General features: G+C 50.5%; 5 protein-coding genes across 5 annotated transcripts; 3 read left to right on the forward strand and 2 right to left on the reverse strand.

Annotated features, from left to right (window-relative positions):
* The first annotated feature begins 2,331 nt into the window (after nucleotides 1-2,331).
* Nucleotides 2,332-4,120, forward strand: TrAFT101_006950 (uncharacterized protein). The gene is made up of 3 exons (XM_066127921.1): nucleotides 2,332-2,917; nucleotides 2,991-3,145; nucleotides 3,246-4,120. The coding sequence occupies exons 1-3, from the start codon at nucleotides 2,800-2,802 to the stop codon at nucleotides 4,011-4,013; spliced, it is 1,041 nt and encodes a 346-aa protein (XP_065984034.1). The 5' UTR covers nucleotides 2,332-2,799; the 3' UTR covers nucleotides 4,014-4,120.
* Nucleotides 4,121-4,389: 269 nt separating this feature from the next.
* On the forward strand, nucleotides 4,390-6,128 carry TrAFT101_006951 (uncharacterized protein). Its single transcript, XM_024900684.2, has 5 exons — nucleotides 4,390-4,596; nucleotides 4,751-5,284; nucleotides 5,356-5,384; nucleotides 5,489-5,754; nucleotides 5,870-6,128. The coding sequence occupies exons 1-5, from the start codon at nucleotides 4,458-4,460 to the stop codon at nucleotides 5,976-5,978; spliced, it is 1,077 nt and encodes a 358-aa protein (XP_024758602.2). The 5' UTR covers nucleotides 4,390-4,457; the 3' UTR covers nucleotides 5,979-6,128.
* Nucleotides 6,065-6,953, reverse strand: TrAFT101_006952 (uncharacterized protein). The gene is made up of 3 exons (XM_024905389.2): nucleotides 6,828-6,953; nucleotides 6,544-6,744; nucleotides 6,065-6,467 (listed from the first exon to the last, which is right to left on the reverse strand). The coding sequence occupies exons 1-3, from the start codon at nucleotides 6,841-6,843 to the stop codon at nucleotides 6,304-6,306; spliced, it is 381 nt and encodes a 126-aa protein (XP_024758603.1). The 5' UTR covers nucleotides 6,844-6,953; the 3' UTR covers nucleotides 6,065-6,303.
* Nucleotides 6,954-7,412: 459 nt separating this feature from the next.
* TrAFT101_006953 (uncharacterized protein) lies at nucleotides 7,413-8,996 on the reverse strand. The gene is made up of 2 exons (XM_024900689.2): nucleotides 7,872-8,996; nucleotides 7,413-7,796 (listed from the first exon to the last, which is right to left on the reverse strand). Exons 1-2 carry the CDS (start codon nucleotides 8,873-8,875, stop codon nucleotides 7,742-7,744), a joined length of 1,059 nt encoding a protein of 352 aa, XP_024758604.1. The 5' UTR covers nucleotides 8,876-8,996; the 3' UTR covers nucleotides 7,413-7,741.
* An 863-nt stretch (nucleotides 8,997-9,859) lies between these two features.
* Nucleotides 9,860-11,109, forward strand: TrAFT101_006954 (uncharacterized protein). The gene is made up of 6 exons (XM_024908544.2): nucleotides 9,860-9,896; nucleotides 9,958-10,240; nucleotides 10,315-10,419; nucleotides 10,495-10,499; nucleotides 10,582-10,661; nucleotides 10,726-11,109. Exons 2-6 carry the CDS (start codon nucleotides 10,238-10,240, stop codon nucleotides 11,058-11,060), a joined length of 528 nt encoding a protein of 175 aa, XP_024758605.1. The 5' UTR covers nucleotides 9,860-9,896; nucleotides 9,958-10,237; the 3' UTR covers nucleotides 11,061-11,109.
* The last annotated feature ends 989 nt before the right edge of the window (nucleotides 11,110-12,098 follow it).

Here is a 12,098-nt window from a genome sequence, read left to right on the forward strand (position 1 = left end):
GTCGAGCCGAGAGAAATCCTGCGCCTCGCCCTCGCATTCCATCTACCCCAATCATTGTTTTGCTTCATGCATTCAAGCTTTTGAGTTCCGGTGTCGTCCAAGCTTGCATTATGGTGACAATCTACACCTGCTACTAGCAGAAACTACTGTGTGGAGAAGCCAGCCAAGTGCATATTGCTACTCCATACTGCTATTATGTACTAGTAGTAGCAGCGACGGCCAAGCTTTAACGAACGGTCCCTGATCCTGCCTGTACAAGTAGAATCAGCGTCCCAGCCCCGTTAGACGAGAGGCCCCATCCGCGTCTCCACGGCAATGATAGCAGAGGTTTGCTATACGGAGCTGTTCATGAAGCTCCCCCTGGCTAATCGATGGTGCTAGTAGTTATCCGAGCTTTCTTTGTCGCTAATGACCGACGCTTTACTGACCCCTTACCGCCAAATTTATTTGCTAATTGTTCTCACTAAAATCCCGGGCAAAGGACGACTGGCCAGGCACGGAATGCTACCACCTACCTGCCTCTGTGCCTAGGCAATGCCGTAATAAAGCGGATATGGGCGACGACACTACGCCGGACCTTGGCTACCTTAAATCTGAGCAAGTGCCATCTTATTAAAGATCCATATTGCGTTATTAACTGGCGGTAGTGATGCTGCTGGAACCCGTCTGGCTCGTACGAGTTCCGCAGACATTTTGCCGGATCCGTCCCCCGTGATTTGAGCGAACCCGATACGATGTATGGAGTATTGGAGGCCATCTTTATGCATCGTGCATCGTTCGCGGTGTCGTGTCGTGTCGCGGCAACGGGGCTCTCGCAAAGTGGCTCCCTCGTTAATTATCCACGTCGAGGCCAATGCGCGCCTGTATTCAATAATCCAGCTCCAGCTCCTCCAACTCATATACCCACTGAACGCGGCCCTCGAGTCGCATCCTCATCCCCGCATGCAGCGCCGTCGGCTACGAGGCACTCAATGACTGGCTACCGCTGTGAATAGCACGCTGCGCCTGAGTGCACTAGCCTCGTCACAACGCCGCTGCATACTATGTATGTGAGTGACACTCAGGTGCCTATTGCCCTTGCAGTAGGAGTCGGGTCCCCTACAGGATACTATACAGTAGTACCGTATCTGCTGGCCCGTTGCTGGCCCGTTGCAATATCGTGGAGCCCGTGAATCCATGCTTCTACCAGGCACGGCCGAGACCGTCGTATTACATGTCTCTGGGCCGACGAGTGAGGATATTGATTCTTCCCCAAGGCGACTAGTACTATTTCCTCTCCCTTTTTGGGGGCGCATGCATGGAGCAAGACGTGCTGGCCACCAACGGCGAAGTATGCAGTCTCCAGCTACCGGGCAACGCCTGAGTCTCAAAAATTCCGTAGTACATAGAGCGAGAAAGGAAAGACTGAACAAGTCTACCAGGCACAGAAATATGGTGATGCTCGCTACATACCTATATTTAAGGTATACGCTAACAGCTTCTCCGCGTATTACATGGCGATAGGATGTAATTCGGTCGGCGAGTGAGTCAATGGCCTTATATGGCTTATATATTAACCGATAGACTACTGCAGTAGGATCGATCGATAGTTTCCGATCAACCAATGCTGAACAATTGCCCGTACAATCTAAACGCCCAAGATCTTATAGGACTCCCTAGCGACTTGAATTTGAGCCCTGCGTGGGGTGGCTTGGCTGTGACGCAACTTTACATGGCTACCCTACAGCAGCGTCGCAGAGGAGGGGCTTTCTGGCTCTGCACTTCGCAGAAATATCCCTAATTGAGTGCAGCCTTGTGGACTACAAATCACGATGTATGTGTTTATGAGCAATCCTGTTGTTAATCAAAAGAGTGATGTTTCAGAGACTGGGCTTCGAAGAAATATTCCTAGTTGGGCGCAACCTTGGGGCCCGCAAAACACCGAATATACACATACAGTATACTGTATATGCGCCATATCGTTGTTAATAAAAAAAAAAAGTGACGTTGCTTTTAGAGAGTGATCCATTTTTATTCGAAAGCCACAAGCAAGCTATGTGAGCTCTTTGTCAACCTACTAGGTATAGTAGGTTGTTAATTACTTTGCCTATCAAGGTGCCCTGCGCAGTGACACGCACATAGTGACGATATACCGATGCGCCGATGCTATTAGTTGCACAACCTCTTGCATTTAGGCCAACTAGCCTGATCCACAGCCATGGGAATCACTGCAAGTCTCTCCGTCTTCAGACCCAGCGCGGCGCTACCTCAGTGCTTAGAAATCCGGACATATCAATGTTATTCGCGGCCGCTTAATGCGAGCACGCAACAGCCACTGAAGCTAACGGCCGCGGCTATTTGCAAGGGCGCCAGAATACACCTCATCGTAAGACACGGGCCTGTATGTATGTACCTACATACGACCTTTGACGGGACAAACGGCGCCCCGCCTGTTTGACGCTGAGAGCACATCATGGCAAGGGGGGGGACTAGGTGACTGGGATCACGAATTGACGATGCGCACACATATAAACGAATAATACGAGCAGCCTCTGAGAAGAATGAATCCCGTCCTGTGTGCGTATTATTCACCACAGTGTGTATAGTTCCAACTCCGAATTCCCTCTTCCTTGTGTCCCCCACTCATAATTTGCAGAACCAAAAGTGCCCCTCAGGAGCTCTTGAGGAGGGGGAGGGGAAGCTAGGATGGACTGTAGATCGGGGTATTTAAACAAGGACGTGCCGCCCGCGAATTGTGATGATTTCGAAGCTCATTGATTTTCTCAGCATCACGAGATACCCCCCCTCAACTCAGACACAATGGCTAAGCCTGAAGGACTCCCCGCTATGACATACCGATTCCTGGGACGCTCCGGTCTCCAGGTCTCGTCCATTTCACTAGGAGGATGGCTCACTTACGGTGGCCACGTTGACCGAGGTGTGTAGAAGGAAGCCCAAGAGAAGATGAAAGAGAGGCAAAAAGAGGAAACTTACTAACCGTGGGTTATCAGAGGGTACATACGCATGCATGAAGGCTGCGTACGACTCTGGTGTCAACTTCTTTGACTGCGCCGAAGCCTATGCCGGAGGCGAGTCCGAGATTGTTATGGGCGAGGCCATCAAGAAGTACGGCTGGAACCGCAATGACTTGGTCATTTCCACAAAGGTACTGCGAATCTTCCCACGTATAGGAATAGCTGCAGGAGATGAAGTCCGAGAGATCTGCTGCTAACGCTCGGCGCTTTTTTCTTTTCTTTCAATGATAGATCTACTGGGGTGGTGCATTTGGCAAGAACCCTGTCAACAACCTGGGTCTCTCCCGAAAGCACATTGTTGAGGGTGTCAACGCTTCCCTGAAGCGCCTGGACCTCGAATACGTCGACCTCATCTACGCCCACCGTCCCGACCGCAAGACCCCCATGGAGGAGACTGTCCGCGCCTTCAACCACATCATCGACTCCGGCAAGGCCTTTTACTGGGGCACCTCGGAGTGGACCGGCGTGGAGATTGCGGAGGCGTGGCGCGTGGCAGACAGGCTGGGCCTGATCGGTCCACTGATGGAGCAGCCCGCGTACAACATGCTCAACCGGACGAAGGTCGAGGGAGACTACCAGTTCCTGTACCGCCAGCACGGCCTGGGCCTCACCGTCTTCTCGCCCCTGTACCAGGGCATCCTGTCCGGCAAGTACAAGAACGGCATTCCGGACGACTCCCGCTTCGCCCAGACCGAGGTCCCCTTCATCGCTGGCTACTGGAAGCGCACTAAGAAGGAGGCTTGGGAGGAGATCATCCAGCGTGTCAACAAGTTGGAGCCCATTGCCGATCGGTTGGGCGTCAAGCAGAGCGCTCTGGCGCTGGCCTGGGTCCTCAAGAACGACAATGTCAGCTCTGCCATCACCGGTGCCAGCAGCCCCGAGCAGGTGTATGAGAATGTCAAGGCATTGGATGTTGTGGACAAGTTGACGCCGGAGATTTTATCCGAGATTGACGAGATCCTGAACAACAAGCCGCCTCAGCTGAATGACAGAGAGTAGGAAAATATATGAGTAAAAGTATAGTCAGGATTATTTTATTTACTAGAAGATGGCAAAACAAGTCACGCAATCTAATGAAGAATTGATGATTTATTGATGATTTAGGCACACGTCATCCTAGCCTCGTAATCCTATAGCGTGTAGTTCGAGTGAAAATAGTTTCTCGAGACTGGTATATGGTGGCAGCTTTTGGTATGCTGCTCGCCAGCTTATGCATAATAATGGGTTGACTAAGCCCTAGGAATCAACCTTGGGAAGCTCCGAACCTTGGGAAGCCACAATTGTTTTAATCAGCAGATTCAGCATCTCCGGTGCTTAAAGCTTACACACATAAATATACGTCGTCTCCCCTCCATCACATAAGTGGCCTGTTTGTAAACCCATCCTTGCTCTTCACAAGACAAACGTTTAGACTCATTTTTCTACCTGCTAGGTAGTAAGTGTATGTTTGCTAAGAAGATGTCCACCTCACAGGTTTTGAAATGGTTTCCCTGGCTGCAGACTCCGGTAATTGCCAGCGCGCCTATGGCGGGGCCTGTCAGTCCAGAACTCGCAGCTGAAGTGTCCAAGGCGGGTGGTTTGGGTATGTGATGATATAGCCTTATTAATTCAGACATGCGTAAAAGCTAAGCAACAACATTACACCGCGAGATGAAATAAACAAAAGCGAATAGATAAATAAAGGAAAAAAAAAAATTAAGAGGATAAAAAATAAACACTAACATCAAACTCGATAGGCTTCTTGGGCTGCATCGCAGATCTCAGCGAGAACTCATCGCAAGTCGTTCGGCTTGATGCCGAGCTCATCAAGATCCGCCAGCTCCTCGGCGATGACGCCACCACGCCCTCCGGCCACCTCCGCATCGGCGCCGGCTTCCTTACCTGCCACAAATCCGTCGTCAACTTCGAGGTCACGACTCTGCCCATCATTCAGAAGCACAAACCCGCGGCGGTGTGGCTCTTCGCGCCTCACGAGAGCATCCGGCCGCAGAAGGAGATTGTTCGGCTGCTAAAGGGGCTTGAGACGCCGCCACGGGTGTTTATTCAGGTGGGGAACGCGACGGCCGCGAAAGAAGCCATCGAAGATGGCGCGGATGTGGTTGTCGCCCAGGGGACGGACGCGGGAGGACATCAGTATGTAAGAGGGATGGGCGTGGTGCCGTTGTTGTCTGAAGTGAGGAAGTTGGTTGATGAGGGGGGTTATGACGTTGCGGTTTTTGCGACGGGAGGCATTACAAACGGGAAGGGAGTGGCGGCTATGCTGACGCTTGGTGAGTTGAAGTTTTCATGCAAGTCACATATATAAGATGAGACGAGATGTGCTAACGAATGCATATAATAGAGGCTGATGGCGTGGTTATTGGTACAAGAGTCTGTAAACCCCCCTATTGCATACACACATTTTGAAACAGGAAATTAAAAAAAAAACTTGTTAAAACATCAGAGACGATGTAAGCTAACAGAAAGCTCTCTAGTTCATCGTTGCCAAGGAAAGCATCCTACCCGAGTTCCGGAAGAAGATCGTCCTCGATGCAGTTGATGGCGCCCTCTCGACGCTCAAATCCACCTTCAACGACAAGATTGCCGATTCTGATCTTTGGGGCTCCCTTTATGACGGCAGAGCCGTTGTCGGCCCCATACATGAAAAGTTTCTCGCCGGGGCGTCGTTTGAAGATTGCCACAAGAGCTTGAAGGAAGACTATCCTCCTGAAGAGAGCGCTCGATTGATTGATACTTGGGCGTAAGTTTTCATTCCCTCTCTTTTCTCTCTCTCTCTCTCTCTATTCCCTCCCTTTGTTGGGGTGTATTGTGATTTGGAGAGACCTTGTTGCTGATGAGTTTTAATACATCTATAGAGGTGCTGGCATTGGACTGGTGACAAAAGTGCAACCTGCAGGTGAGATTGTGCGCGAAGTACGTGAGGAAGCCAAGCAGGCTATCCGCAAAGTTGCAGCTCGTTTCTAAAGGGATGAGCGACTAGTGTTTAAAGAAAAAAAAAAGACATTTAATGTGAAAAATGATCAAAAATTTCAAGCTAGATTACGTATCCAGCCGAGTATGGTATTCTCGTCTATGCCGACATTCATAAGGCACTATATATAATCAATTTCCTCCCAGCTCATGCAGCGGGCAAAAGGAAAACAAACAGCATATCTCAGGGATAGCCGTGGGCTGCAGCGTGTAACAATGATGGTATGATACATTAATAAAACAAAAATGCCGTTTAGTAATTTGTTTTTCTTTTTGCTTGTTTCTTTCTTTCTCTTTTTTCCCCCCCATCCCGCAGCCTTTACAACTTGGCCTTGGTCTGAGCCTTCTTCAGGATGGGCTCCATCTTGGTGGCCTTCATGACGTCGCCCTTGACCTTTAGCTTGCCGGACATGAAGAGACGCTGGGCGTTGGCCTTGCCAGTAACAAGCTTGCCGAAATCCTCGTCGGAAAGAGACAGTGTGACTGGAGAGAGAGCCACAGTTAGCATGCAGGCACTACAAAAAAAAACCCCAAATGCTAAATTGAAGAATGTTCATACCGTTGGGGTTCTCGCCGAGGCCGGTGCCAACGGTGCCCTTCTCCTTGAGGTCGATGTGCCAGTCGGCAGTCTCACCCGCCTTGTTCTTAAGGGTGAATGCAAAGACAGCCTTGCCGTTCTTGATGGCATCCTTGCGGCCGGCATCGTCGCTGCTGAGAGCGGCGTTGATGGCCTCGAAGGCCTCGGAGGAAGGGAAGGCGTCTGCGAGAGAGGGAGAGAGCGCACGCGCGCGCAACAGATTAGCCTTTTGAGCTTTTGCTATTGTTGGCTGGGAATGGGCTTACCGTTCTTGAGAGACATGGTGGGCGGCGAGGAATCTGGTAAATGCGATGATGGGCGGAGAAGAGCTGAGGAGAGGGTATACGAGTAGCGCTTTAGAATGAATTCAAGAGAAAAAAAAGAGGGAAGAGGTTGGTTCAATCTTTAATAGGTAGTTGGTTCAGTATTAGCCGGAATGGATGGATGCGTCTGATGGGACGCGCATGTGATGCGAGCCTCGGCCGAAGTTGCTGACATCATCATTTTCGGCGGGCCATGGATGCGGATGGCTGCAGCTCAATTACTTTGTTGGGACTTAGTGTTTTGTCCTTTTCCCTCTGGATGGCACATGTTTGTATGTATGAACCGGCAAACGGGACTGGCTAGGTTAGATCAAATAGCCAGGAGGAAAAAGATCTACGTAGGCGAAAGCAGCTCGGGGTCTTTGCCCTGAAGCTCGTGCTCTGGTTCGAGGTTACGCGGTGCTTTGCGATTGCTGCATCTGGCTCATCTCTTGCGTGGGGGCTTACCCCGGGGTGGCGCATGCTCGGGGCCCCGGATTTTGCACGTGGGATTTAGAAACGGCATAGCCGAGCGCATTGGGATAATCAGGCGAATCTTTTGTTTATTGTAAGTTCATGTGACTGAAGAATTGGCTGAGTGGGAAAGCGTAGGTATGCTGCGAACCGCGGATGTTGAGATGAGATCGATCGCGCCATCTAAGATCTAGCTCCAATCGCTATAAAAATACATCTAATATACAGCTCGAAAATAGCCAACGGATGAATCAATTAAGGCTCCATGCGCAATTTTGATGCAACAGTAATGAGAATAATGGGTTTCTCATCTATACCTTAGCATGGCAGGCATGTTGTACCAAAGGCCACTCTGCCGAGCCTGCGCCAAGATTGTCTTGGATCTAAACTTGAAGTATTATAATTTACAGCTCCCACTCGGGAACGGGGAAATCGCGCTGCTGAGGCCAGTTTTCAGGTCTGCATACATGCATTACACGTCAGTTAGATCTTGCCCGCCTGAGCCCAGCTTTGTATAATAGAAGCAGCACGTACCTTGTCAGCAGCAACGTCGCCATGCGTCGCCTCCGCTCTCCCAGATCTTCCGCTGCCGTCAACCGTAGCCAATCGCCAAGTTTCGTTTTAAGCTCCGTCTCACTCTTGCCAAGAATGTTGATACCCCGATCAGAACAAGCGATTCGAAGCTCTTCAGCTTCGAGGCCCAATGGGCCGCCATCTTGGAGTAGCCGCTGATCGTCGATTTCCAAGAATATCATGCGTAGTCTGCCTTTGATAGCCCACATGCCGGGGGGAGTGAATCCAAGGCGATCCCACATCCTGCCTGAGAGGTCTAAAGACTTGAGGAGGTGCCGGTGCGCTACACTCTTCGTAATTCCTGGACTCAGGGCACCATGAGGGTGTTGGCCCTCCAATTCGTTGAAGGCAGCTTTACGCCGTTGCTCAGCCTTCTCTCGCGTGATGCCTAGTAGTCTCGGAAAGCGGCATGTATACGGCAAGATCCCTGGCAGGAAGACAACCAAAAGAGGTGTCAGATCCTCGGCAATGATGAAAAACAGGGCGAAGAGGGGCAATCGCATCAGATCATGCCTGGTTCGCCATAGCAGCACCCAATCTGCGCGTGAGAATGTGCTGGGAATGTGGTGCGGCTTGAAAATTGATGGCCGCTCTCCGCTTGGCAAGGCCTTGATCTTTTCGTTTACCAACCTGCGGTTCGCCATGATAGCTTTCACGCCATCCTTGAAAAAGATTACATAGGCTTTGCCCAGCTTGAAGTAATACTTGATCTTTGATGACTGCGGTTCAACGGCTTCCAGCGGCGGAGGGCGAGTCGAAGCAGGAGGGTTAATAGCCGCGTTTATAGGCCTCTGCGGCTTGGTAGTGGGACGAAAGCTCTTGTTAGTAGTAGGAGCAGCAGCTCTTGTTTGACATACGGATCGGCTGGTGTGTAGACTGCGCGACTGCGCGGCGAGGAGTTGAGGGCTAAAGAGCCATGTCCTTTGCGCTGTTAAGCCGCATCGCTGCGTGACTCGATAACTCATTGTGGCAACTGCACCGCCTCCGACGCCGTCAAATCATAAATAAAACAAAAAGAATGAACGAGGGCCTAATATCATGTCTATAACCGTCTAGCTGAAAGGTAATTGGGTTGCAGGACGCAGATGGACTAGAAGAAGGCTCGTGTCATATATTGATGCCGGTGTTTTACCAGCTGCTAAAATATTAGTCGCCTGCCCAGGCACAGATTTGGCACGGTTACTCAAAGCGCCGCAAGCACGTCGAATTCAATGGTTATATAAACAACAATGAAAAAAAAAAAAAAAAAAAAATAGCTGATGTATCTGAAGAAATTCTGTTCCATCAGTGTTATTTTTATCTTCTGTTTACAGCTCCTGGTGGTTGAGATTTATAATACGTCAGACATATGTACATGTAGTATAGTATCTTGACTTAATCTGGATAGAATTGCTGAGGTTACATGTACTCGGTAATTTTTCACGTGCAGGCATGTATAAGGCATGTTACGGGGTCTAGACTGCCATGTATATATGGTAACATGAAGTTACCTACCATATAAATACTGCCTCTAGAGCTGATATTGGAATTGTGCCGCTGCACTGCTACTGTGTGACGTTGGGCATGCTTATACACCTGTGATGGATAGGGATGCAGAGCTCCGGGAGCTATACATGTAGGTATATGCTAATCTCGGGATCGACTTCTAAGCGCCGAATCCAGATTTCTCCCGATGGCGGTCCATAGATTCATGTTCCTGGCTTTCCTGTTAAGCGATGTGGCTTGCTTCTTTAGCTTGAAGTGGGCGCCTGCTCACCGCACCTGTCTCGCAAGAAAGTGAGACTTGACCACCGTTGATATCCGTTTTGGGCTCCATACATGGTGGAATAGCGACGTGTCAGAAAGAGAATTCGACAGCCAGCTCGAAAGAGTGGCGGCGCTCTTTGCTTCATGGACTGCATGTAGCTTATCAGATAAGATAGTGGCATCTTTTGAAGGCAACGACGTCGACATCGCCTGTACAATGCAACAGTTTTTGCTCTTCATGTTAGCAAGACATAGGTCTCCTCCTTTCGCTATCCGCGCTAAACACAACCAATTCTTCAAGACACACAGTCCAGTCTCCACCGGGTAGTTCCGATGGCGTCAATTGCCCTCCACTGACTCGCTGTGCCGACTCTTGCTGAGTGGGTTCCCCATCTCGAAGTTTTCGGTGACTAATCAGTCAACTCATGGCTTTTCCCACATCCTTCGAGAAAACCGGCTTTGGATCTCGAAACCAGCAGTTACCGATCTGTGAGATTGAAAAGGAGATTTGACAAACGCCAAGGAAAGAAGGTTCTTATTGTCGCCAGGGATAAAGGAGAACACCAGGAAAAAAAGGAGCCATGGTTTGTTCAGGGCCCCGGTGCTAGCGAGAGCACGATGGAGAAGGGAGGCTGGTATGCTCACCTGAATGTTGCAGGTCCACGCCGATGCGTCCAACTTTGCCGACGGCGTCACCAAGGATGATGCATATGAGCAGGTGCTGTTACAGGCCGAAGGGCTCTTTTACGGTCAGCGCAACTGGGTTCGTCAATCTCCTTTCTTCTACCGCTTCACCGCGTCTACGACGGCTAACATGTGGCTCCTCTGGTGGTAACAGGTCTGGTAGGTGATCGGCATCATATAGAGAGAGCAGAGCGTCTTTTACATGAGCCTCATCGTATTGACATGAGGCGGTTTCTACTAGTAACCTGTCTAACGCAGCCTCACTACTATGGCATGCATACAAGTCTCTTGCCGCCCCGAGCAATGAAGTAAACTGGGCAGGTAAGTGACCATTCATCCACTCCATCTGTGTATCCGAGGACTTATGCTCATTGCTTCATTCCAGGATTCTATGTCCTAGATCCCACGGCCAAGGATCAGCTCATTCTGGGACCATTCCAGGGAAAAGTTGCCTGCCAGACGATCCCGTTTGGACGAGGAGTATGCGGTGCTGCTGCGGCCACGAAGACCACGCAACTAGTCGAGGATGTGGAGAAGTTTCCCGGTCATATTGCGTGTGACAGTGAAAGCAAGAGCGAGATTGTGGTTCCCATCGTATCGGGCGATAAAGTCGTCGCAATCATTGACGTTGACTGCGCCGTCCTGAATGGGTTCGACGAGACGGATAAGAAGAACCTGGAGCAGCTTGCCGAGCTTCTGGCCAAGGGCTGTGATTGGTAGACGAGAGTTATAAAGAGAATGTAAAAGGTTTTTGCGCCCTAATATTACGTGCATACGAATATCGATTAATCGCTGCTTGCGTGAGAAGGGCGTACTCAGCCACGATCGAGTCTCAATGCATTGGAGAGGCTTTGGTTTGTGTGACGTGCGACCTCGTATCTAACATCGATACGATTGGCGATGAGGATCTGCTGGTTAGCATCCTACTTACCACTCCGGCAATGGTCTTACAAGCAATATGGCCCCTGGTCTGTACTACTTGGGAATATGATTTTCGAAGCACGAGTCCCCTTACCCAATGCAAGCGAAAGTGTGACCGCTAGTCTGGCATCTCCCCTTATATATCAATGATGCGGTCGGACTACACCGTCTATCAACAAGGAGGGGCTGCGTTTAGGTAAAGAAAAATATATCCCGATCCGCAATCTGAGAAAACCGATGTTAGCATTGAGCACGGAGCATGACAGGGATGTGGGGGCCGAAAATCAAGAACAAAAAGGCTGTCTATACCCGCTGCTGACGCCTCCTGAGATGCACAGCGAGGGAGATGCGGTGCCCTAAGTCCACTCTTGACGGCCGTTACGGAGAAGAGTTCCCTGTTTTGATCGCATTTGTCTGCAAGACGGAATTTTTTTTTTGGGCGGCTTGGCTTGGGTGGCAGGGCGACGTCAGCTGCTGGGCTGGGCTATGGAGCAGAGAGATAATTGGGGGGTGATGTGCGTGAGAGGAGGGGATGCGTAGGCGCGAGAGTGGGAGTGGGAGTGGTGATTACAATTGAGCAGCATTGCCTGTCTGTGTCTGTCGTGCGGCACCTGCAGTGCTACAGAATGCACACGGGTCTGGGAGGCTGCATTAGCTGAAGCGGCAACACAAACAAAGCTCGTCTGGTGAGACCAGACCTTCAATGCCATGTGCAATCCGGCATTGCAGGGCGGCCAGAGGCCATTTGATCTTGCCGATCGATCGCCATGTCTGTTTACTGGTCTCAGCCAGAGCACAAGCAGCCTCCGTTGACAGGGCACCGCCCCCCGTCCACGC

Source organism: Trichoderma asperellum, chromosome 4 (assembly GCF_020647865.1).
Source record: "Trichoderma asperellum chromosome 4, complete sequence".
Taxonomy (NCBI): Eukaryota; Fungi; Ascomycota; class Sordariomycetes; order Hypocreales; family Hypocreaceae; genus Trichoderma; species Trichoderma asperellum.